General features: G+C 33.6%; 1 protein-coding gene across 1 annotated transcript in view; it reads left to right on the top strand.

The window, feature by feature from the left end:
* The first annotated feature begins 569 nt into the window (after nt 1-569).
* The window catches only part of LOC145243409 (nicotinamide phosphoribosyltransferase-like), a 73,677-nt gene continuing 63,849 nt past the window's right edge, over nt 570-10,397 (top strand). Inside the window, exon 1 of the mRNA XM_080106264.1 lies at nt 570-930. Within this exon, the coding sequence (XP_079962390.1) occupies nt 856-930 (75 nt within the window). The 5' untranslated portion in view covers nt 570-855. The remainder of the gene's footprint in view (nt 931-10,397) is intronic.

The raw sequence follows: 10,397 nt of genomic DNA, 5'->3' as shown, positions 1-10,397 counted from the left end.
TTGTACTCGGTGAACCATTAGTATATAAAAAAAATAATATTGATATTAAAAAAAGTCGAAATATTTGGTTTGGTTTTAATTATTCACAATAAGATTTACGGTCTTATTTTTCAATTCAACCTAAAAAAAAAAAAATACAGAAAAATCTGTACGATGTAGCACCCGTCAAGGAACGGAAATGTCATATTCCAAAAATCACGTAAATTGATCAAGTAGTTTTAAAGAAAACCATTCTAAAACTCTTTACAGGGATTAATATGTAATCGGTAGCATTACAAGACTGATCTTGCAAGTTATAATTATTGTATAATCTACTTTTTATTCAAAACGCCGACGCGAGACAGTCCCTGTTTGCTTACTCATAAAATTTGATTTTCTTAGACTACTTGATCTATTTACGTGATATTTGGAATATGACATCTTCATTACGTTAAAAAGTTTTTTTCTGTATATATATATATATATATATATATATATATATATATATATATATATATATATATATATATATATATATATATATATTAGGTTAAATTATAAGTAAAAACAAGATTCCTGATGAAAACGAAACTGGAATAATTCCTAAAAACTTGAGCGAAAAGTGAAAGTGAAGTGCGAAGTTTGTTTTTTCCATAAGACGGTAACTGATTGGTTGCCATCACCGACTGGACAGGCCAAGCACACGGCTTCTTCCTCTAAAACCATATTTCATTTGTCGAATTTCGCTCGGCGGCCCATCCCCAATAGTTTCCTCGAATGTTTTTTCCTCTTCTTCACTTGTGCAGTTGTAACTTGCAGTTGTTCCGAACACGACGTCTGTGCTTCTTGGGCTAGTTCGATTCATAAAAAAAAAAAATGTCTTCTAATCACTTACTTCATTCATCTGATCTGGTAGTAGACAACATCATCCTCGTGACGGATTCATACAAGGTAAACAAAAACGTTAAAAATGTAATCTTTTTTTTTTTTTTGAAGCGGCAGTCACACACACGCACTTTGCGTAAAAGAAGATTTTTCCCCCTTTAAGTCACCTTTTCTCGATGTTTATATTATATAGAGATAGATCATATACACGCCTCTCTCTCTCTCTCTCTCTCTCTCTCTCTCTCTCTCTCTCTCTCTCTCTATAAGTTATAAAATATATATAGCGATTTATAACTTACTACGTGTTGTAGAGCTCTACCTACGTATTGAGCACTGTTGAAGTAAATACTTGAAGTTTACGCATAAAGTTATACTTTCGTATATTAATTTATGTGATTAAATGAAGTAATATATATATATATATATATATATATATATATATATATATATATATATAAATATATATATATATACATGATGAAATATATATATATATATATCATCATATTTATTTATCTTATTATATAACCATTTGTTACTGCTTAAATTTTTTACTCTTACTTTTAAAAAAAAATAATTTTTAAGTTAGTTACTTCTTTTCAATAACATTGTCACACATGCATTCGCGGATATTTATTTTATTTATTTATTGTTGTTTAAATCAAGTTTATTTGGTTTTTGGGTTTTTTAATTCTTAATATTTTCAGTTTTACTTCAAATGTCAAATTAAAATACAAAATTTTCTTGAATTATTATTATTTTTTTTTTTTTACTTTTAAATGGATTTTCCTCAATGTTTTTTTTTATTTTATTTTTTTATTCTGATATAATCGTTAGCCTTCTCTTTTACTTTCTATGATTTAGCTTTATTTTCCGCTTTTGATTTAACGCCTTTTTCAGTTCGTGTTTACTTCCTTTTCCAAATCGTTATTTTTTTTTTTTTTTTTTTTTGTTTTGAAAGAGAGGGGGGGTCTATCTTTTTTTTTTTAATGGCTTTTCTGGATTTGGACAAAAGTAGAATTTTCCTCAGTCTAGAAAGATTTCTGATTCACTAATCGAGGACAACAACAACAACAACAGCAACAAAAATCAAGCGTAATATCAGAAAGGATACTAAACTCTTTAAATCATACTTTATTTTACACTGTCACATCCGACATCAAATACACGACAGACAAAAGTACCCTCTAAAATTTGATTGAGACTTAAGCAGCTTAAAAAAAATAATTATAATATTTCTCGTATTTTGATTTTTCGGACTACTGTTCTTGTTTTATTTGCTATATTCACGACGTTTCGGTCGATCTAACCATCGACCTTCTTCAGGTACACCTTTTTGAACTTGGGGATCTTTGCGTCGACCTCGGGGATCTGTGTGGAATTTCGAATTGAACCTTTTATTTAGTTCTCGGGATTTATTATTTACATCCTATCAGCCACGACCGGTTAGAATTGTTAATTTTATGTTGTTGTTGTTGTTATTATTATTATTATTATTATTATTATTATTATTATTATTGCTTCTAAGTAAGGATTGGACCTTTAACCTCAACAAGACAGTCACTTGCTAAGCAACGTAATTAACCATTACGCCATGGGTTCACATTCTCGAGTTTGAAAAGATATAATCGAAGAAGGTCGGAGTTTACATCGGTCGGAACCTTAGATGGGAATATTAGTCTGCACAATAATCTAAACAATACAAATTATCAATCCTCATCTAGAAAAATTCCGAAGCATTGTCTTTAACTTTACAAATAAGTTTAAAGTATATATTTTGTTTCACTTATTACAATTACAGTCTTTAATAAAAAAATAAATAAATAAATAAATAAATTTAAAAAAGAAAATATTATTTTACGCATTTTCTTATAAGAAAAGAAAAGAAAAATAAACCTATATTCTCAATGTTATTGTTATTGTCTATTTCATGTGCTTTTCTCCGACGTTTACCATTCGCCGGGTTTTTCGATTCCAATCATTTTTTGGTCCGCCTCATATTGCAAGTGTTTCGTTTCTAACATAAATCGTTTAAGATTTATAAATAATTTCTCTATAAGGAAAAAAATATATATATTTCTGGTAAATTTTTAGATTAGGTCCACCTCCATAATGTTCTTTTAAATGACGATTTTTATATGTTTTCGACTATGCTGAATACGGAAATCGCATTGAAATTTTGCGGAAATATGTAGTTATCGAGATATAAAAAGTTGTATTATGCATTGTATTCTTTGGCGGCCATCTCTTATACGTAAACACATCTAATTAATATTGATAAATACACATCTAATTTTTTTTTTTTTTTTTTTTTTTTTTTTTACTATTACTCGAATATTAATTGAAATCAATTTTCGGTCAATTTTTACGACGTGCTGACTGCTGTCCCTGCCGGCCCCACTGCCCCAACGTATTATATAAGCACCCCAATCTCCCCATGTTAAGAACGGCTTTTGGAATAAACACCACCACCCCAACCTCGAAAGCCGTTCTTAACATGGGGAGGTTGGGGGGAGCCCACCCCCCGCCTTGCGCGGCACGGGCGACAAGATCAAAGTGTAGTATCTGTTCCGACAGATACTGCAAGCAAAGACCAGATGTGGGGGCAACCCCACATCCACATCTGACCTTTAACCAGCTCCCGTTTCCCACCTCTCGGGAGCTGGCCCCCTTTTTCCCTTCCCCCTCCCTTCACTCCTCACATTAAAAATCGGCCTTGTGCCTAATTTGCTCGATGGGGGAGCAAATAAATACCCACACGCCCCTATTCCGAATTCGTGACTCGCTATCAGTGGATTGTTTCTCTTGTAAGAACACGGTTATAAATAACGTTTTAAGATAAATTTAGACGATTTCAAACCCATATACACGATTACACGTTAAAAATCATAAAGTTAGATTTTGAAATCGAACTATTTAATAGTTTTCAAGTAAAAATTCCAGTTTTTTAAATTTAATTTTTATTTAAAAGAATTATTCCAGTAAGTTTTAAGACATTTTAATTATAAAATTGTCCATGAAAAAGATTTAAGTGATTTTTTTTTTTTTAATTAATTAATTAATTTTTTTACTTGGGAGTCACCGTCACCACTTATCAAGACTCGAAGGCCATTCGAAGATGAAGATTAATGAATGTACCTATTTAACTCTGTCCCGTGGGGAGGCATTGTAGACACCAGGGTCGTTTTTAATGTAAGGTGGTAGTGTAATGTAGTTATCGTTAATGGTGTAAATTGGGTAGAATTTGGATTATTTATGGGGGTGGCTCAACAAGAACTTGTTTATATTGAATTTGGCGGCTACCATGTTGTATTCAACCGGGAAGCAGGACAGCAGAAGTGCTACTGCTCCACGGGTCGGAAAGAAGCTTTGACCGTTTGGTGCAGGAGAAGAGTCTATTGATGGCCACGATGCGTGCGGAGTAAGGGCGTGTAAGCAAGAAAATTAGGTGCTTATTCAGAATTGCAGTTATTTAAAAAAAAAAAAAAAAAAAAAACAGATAAATCTTTATGATGTACGTACTCGCCATGGAGTAAATAAAAAATTATTTAAATTGATGATGTAGATTTTTTTTTGGGGGGGGGGAGTCATTGTGGCCTAGTAGACCAACAGAAAACCTACCTTAAAAACTTGTTTTCGATAGGTTTTCGGGTGTGCTGAAAACGAATATCGCATTTAAAACTGGGACCGGCAACTGGTTTCCACGATATTGAAAAGGTACTTTTTCGCATGTTTCATGTAACGCGGCGCGGCGGCGGCCATATTTGTTCAAAACAAACGGCGTAATTAATTTTCGGGATAATGAAGAGTTAATCTTTTTATTATTGTTATAAAACATATATGCGCGCATGCGTGTGCAACAATGGCCACCACTTATAGCATAAAATATCGTATTTAAACTTTCCGCAAATAAGTAGTTTTCCTGATATTAAGAAATGTAATGCTTTGTGGCTATTGCTGTACGCGCAAACGTGCGCATATTTTTGGCGTGAGCGCTTGTTGGGACAACAATGGCCACCACTTATAACATAAAGCATTATATTGCTTAATATTCAGGAAAACGGGAAATTTAAATGCGATATCCATTTTCAGCATACCTGAAAACCTGTCATAGTCGTCATTTTAAAGGAAAATGTCAAGGTGAAAACCAAGTAAAATTTGATGGCCGCTGGCGCTGCCGCTGCTGTGCGTTACGTTACTACATGAAACATGCGGAAAAGTATCTTTTCAGTATCGTAAAAACTAGTTTCCTGGCCCAATTTTAAATGCGATATTCGTTTTCAGCCAACCGAAAACGCTTCGAATTGAGTTGTCTCTCCCTTATTTAGTTCGTCGGATTTCATCATGGCCGACGAAAACACTACCTCTCGCTTAGTTGTAAAAGTTGATTTTCTTGAATAAAAAAGTACTTGATTTAATTATATGATTTTTGGAATATGTCATCTTCGTTCCTTGACTGATGCATTATACAGACTTTTCTGTATTTTCTTTATGTTTAATTTCCACCATAAATGCAATTCTGAATAAACACTGAAAAGTCAATATTACCAAAATATATTTCATTTCTCGTCTAAACACCAAATCAACTTCTAAGAAAGAAACACCTCGCAGATAACATTAAGGACCCAAACCACGGCCACCCATGCCCAAACTCGATAACAATTCTGTGGTTGTTTGAAAAAAAAAAAAAAAAAAAAAAAAAAGGAAAGAAACCAGGACGAACAAGACAACAGAGCATTTAATTTTAAAAAAAGTCGGTAAATTCCTATTTCAGTTCTTTTTTTTTCTTTTCCTTTTCTTTTCTTTTTATTTTCTTACAATCGGAGCATCCTACCAGATGCCAGACATCTCATACATTCCAATCAGAATACCTTTTTAAAAATTCTGATCGTCCCTTTAAATGCAATTGTTTGTATATCTCTTGCACTTGGTTCACCCGGTATATTTGCCATGTAGTTCAGAATTTTATTTTTAGCATTATCATCCGTCTAGCGATACCGTGCCGAGTTGCAGAGTGGGGGTTCGGGTTCGGTCCTTTTTGCCTTTGTAGAGTGGGGAGCTTGCACTTCTTGACCTGGTGTGACTAGAATGTTTTGCCTCGTCGTCATCATCATCATCATCATCATCATCATTGTTGCTATCCTGTCACCTTTCTTGCCCTGTCAGGAGCAAGGGGGTGAAGGAGGGTTCTTTGCCCATTAACTTTAGTTCAAGTTTAGCTGATCTCAGGAGAGGGCGCTGAGGCTTCTTTTCTCCTTTAGAGAAAGACATTTCAATTTCATTTCCAGTTAATTACAAGGCAACAAGGATTTACCAACTGGGAAACTATTAGTCTCAAAAGGACCAACAGAAGAAATCAGTTGATTTTTGGGATATTTTTTTGTAAGAGGCAGAATTTAAATTTTCCAGCCTGTCAGACAAGAAAACGAGCACGTGTTTTCCAGGAAAGAAAATTCCCTCTTTCTTCAAGGAACTTAAAAGAAGACCGTCTTGGAATACAATTCAACCGAATTTTCCTTCATATAAAGATATTTTTATTTAAAAAAAAAAAAAAGAAAAACATTAGAAATAGAAGGTTCTAGAAGATTGAGAGAGTGCCTCTCAAAGAAAAAGACTGAAAGAAAAAGAACATTTTAAAGACCCTTTTTTGTATGTTTCTTACCTTTCATGTTTTTACATGCCAGGTAAGATTTTTTTCTTTTTATTTTTTAAAAGGGAAAATGAATATTTTCGCTTTTAATTTGTTAGTATCATTCGGACAATAAATTTAATTTTGTCATTCCAATCGATTAATTCTAGAGTATTCTCCCAATTAGAGACCCTTTTTTTTATGTATTTTCTATTATTTTTTTTGTAATTGTTACCTTAAGGTTAATTTTTTACCCTTGATTTGGGAAATAAAAGCAACAAGCATTTGATTTCTTTTTAATAAAACTTGATTAAATTGATATACTTTTCAGGTTTAGTTTTCTTTGCTTTTTTTTTAAATTTTAAACTCCACATTACTTTGCTTTATTTTTTTCCGCATTTTTTATATTTGCTACATTTTGGTAACAACAACTATAAAATACGTCAGTAGTCTTCAGCCAGTAGTCACATAAATTATTTTGAGTGAAATGGATCTCGGTGTTTATCCCAAACAACTTATTTTTATTTAAACAAATTTTAGAAAAAAAAAAAATAAATAAATAAAAAACATTGAAAACATGTAAGTTATTGAAAGTTTCATCATATACATGAAATGCCGAAATATCTTCAAGGCTTTCGTCACCATTGTGAAATTTCTTGAACCACTGTTGTGCCACACGTTCGTTAGTGGTTCCCAGGGCCAAGCACATCATTGATATCACAAGCTGTCTAGGCAGTTTTTCAGCCTAGTTTGAACTGGAATAAGAAAATCATGCGGATTTGAATTTGGTCAATACTATCTAAAAGCCTGCAAAAAAATGAATGAGGAGATTGAGAACGGTAACGTATAACACGATTCAATAGAGCAAAAAACATGCTTCAAAATTATATATAACATGGCTATATATATCAATGAATTAATTCAAAAATCTGTTACTATATAAACGCGAAAGTGTTTGTGTGTGCGTGTGTATGTGTGCATTTTTTTTGTATGTCCGGCAAAGACTTTTTCCGGCGGAGCACTCGGGGGGGGGGGGTCACTAATTCTTACAACTTTTTATATACTCTCTAGATTATAATATCTCCAATTTACAAAAGGAGGCCGTCTCTATCTTTTATTTGAGCAACTTTTATTGTATAAAATGCATGCTATCCTGTGGTCCCGCCTGTTTGTTTGTGTTTTTCCTTAAAAAGCGAAACTAAATTGAAAGCAAAGCCAGCTTCTTGGCCCTTCGTACCAAGATGTCCAGAAAGCAATAAGCTTTGATCAATACTGGGAAAACTCCTCATATCGGACAATTGCTATTCATTTGGACGCTCCCATTTTTATTGGGGAAACAAACAAATATGCAGAAACCTTCAAGCAAGTGGCTTGAAGCAAGAATTAACTGCGTGATTTCATTCACCTATGGCGTGATGTTTGACCTAGAAAACCAGACATTCATTTAAGCACTTGCGTTTTTAATCATTTAATTTCAACCATTTTCACTTCTCTGCCTTCTTAGCGTAGCGGTACCATGTCACGTTTTCCTTTTCGCCTTCACCTCCAGATCTACCCGCCTACCAAAACTTTTTTTTTTCTTTTACACGTCCAAACACCCGGACAATGCCGGGCACCCCCGCTAGTCTATAATATAAAAGGGAAAATGTGTGTGTGTGTTTGTGTTTGTATGTCTGCCAAAAATTTTCGACATATGCGACGGTCCTGACAAGATTGGTATTGTTTTGAAGCTTGACATCTAAGACAACAAATATCGAAAAATGGGCCAAAAACATTAATTCCTTCAGCCTCAACTCGCCAGTTTTTTTACAAGGAGAGGTTGTTTTTTTTTTTTTGTGTGTCAACATTTTCGCAAGTCATTGTCTCCTTTTCATTGACTACACTTAATTCCAATGCTTGCGACTTCCGGTTGCGTGATTGACGCATCAGCTAAGGCGTTATGTTTTTTTTTTTCACCTTCTTTTCCCGTTATGGGTTTGAGCCGGCCTGCCCACTACCATTTTTTTTTTTTAACACATCTCTGCACCCAAACTGCCTACTGTTGTTTTCATCCTCCTCCCTGCTACTACCACTTTTTTTAACATCCCCTCCCCACCCAGGGGTTCCTTACTACACCATCTCTACACACCTTTGCAACGCCGGGTACCCTTGCTAGTTATATATAAAAGTAACATATGTGAGAAAGCGATATTTTTTGCACTAACCTAATAACTTTCCAATTCAAATCGGAAGATTTTACAAATGAATGTCTTTTTTCATGAATAATTATTTTTCTACCTCACTGTTTTCCATAATTTTTGGATATGTTACTATTTGCGACATGACAATTACGTGGGTACCGTTTCTTTTACTTGAAATTCAATATTTTTTCATTATTATAATATAGAAGCAATAAAAATAGTTTTTGTTTGGACACGTGACTTAAAAACAATGTAACTCATAGTTTAGAATTGGCCTAAGATTTTTCAAGTTTCAGAAAATAATTAACCACCTTATTATGATTCTAACTCTTCTGTTTATTTATTTTTTATTTTATTTATTTTTAGCAAAACTTTCAATTTTCGCTAATTTTCTTCTAAAACTATCTTCATTAATAATTCTTCATTAATAATTAATGGTAAATGTTTACTTTAACCACAACAGAACACCAACCAATAAAAATTGTTTTATAGGTTTTCGGGGTCGGTGACAACGAATCTGATATTCAAACCCGTCGCAAATTTACCGTTTGCATGGTATTAACCCCTGAGTCCTCGCACTATTTTGTGCCAACTCACCGCCATCGTTTATGCTATTCTTACATGATGCGTTCGCGCATGGACCTGCGTAGTAAGGTGACTTGTCACGTCGCGGAAGAATTTTTAAGCAGACATTTGAAATAACAAGAAAGTTTTCAAAAACAACAAAATGTGGTTCATTTTTCTGTGTTACGTAGTTTTTGATACTTTTTAATTGATCTAAAAAATTAAGTTTTCACGAGCGGTTTACAAAAGCATTTTTATTTTTCGTTTTTTTTAAATTTTTTGTAGGGGGGGGGTGGATTATTCAATTATAAAACTTGTACAACATTTAAGAGGTGCTTCTGCAGTTTGAGCAGAAGAACTGTTTAATTTTTCACAAAAATTCTGTTTACATCGGGGGTAGGGCGGTGGAGGGGCAGTAGCGGCAAGGGCCGGGTGGTGCCCCTCAACCGCCCCCCCCCCCCAATGTAAACAGAATTTTTGTGAAAAATTAAACAGTTCTTCTGCTCGGTGTGTCGGCGCGTTACTTACGGTAAAACGGTAAATTAAACTGTAGAAGCAAAGCACTTCTTAAATGTTGTATAAGTTCTATAATCGAATCCCCCTAAAAAAAAAAAAAACGAAAAATAAAAATGCTTTTGTAAATCGCTCGTGAAAACTAAAAATTTTTTTAGCTCAATTAAAAAGCATCAAAAACTACGTAACACAGAAAAATGAACCACATTTTGTTGTTTTTGAAAACTTATTATTTCAAATGTCTGCTTAAAAATTCTTCCGCGATGTGACAAGTCACCTTACTATGCGAGTCCATTAGCATAAACGATGGCGGTGAGTTGGCACAAAATAGTGCGAGGGTTCAGGGGTTAATACCATGCAAACGGTAAATTTGCGACGGTTCGTTGTCACCGACCCCGAAAACCTGTTGAAAATAAATTTTATTGGTCGGTGTTCTGTTGTGGTTAAAGTAAACTTTTACCTGATTATTTTTCTACTTTATTGTTTTGTAATAAACAAGCGTATGGTTGCAAGTGCGATATAACAGGTTTTTTTTTTGTTAATTTTTGGGTATGTTCATTATTGCGACATTACAATGAAGAAGACGCCATTGATTTTACTTAAAATTCAAATATTTCGATTTTTCCAATTTGACGGTTTCATTTTCT

Source organism: Euprymna scolopes, chromosome 22 (genome assembly GCF_053919585.1).
Source record: "Euprymna scolopes isolate OS-2025 chromosome 22, ASM5391958v1, whole genome shotgun sequence".
NCBI lineage: Eukaryota > Metazoa > Mollusca > Cephalopoda > Sepiida > Sepiolidae > Euprymna > Euprymna scolopes.
The sequence above is the reverse complement of the archived record's forward strand: the minus strand, read 5'-3'. Positions and strand labels throughout refer to the sequence as shown.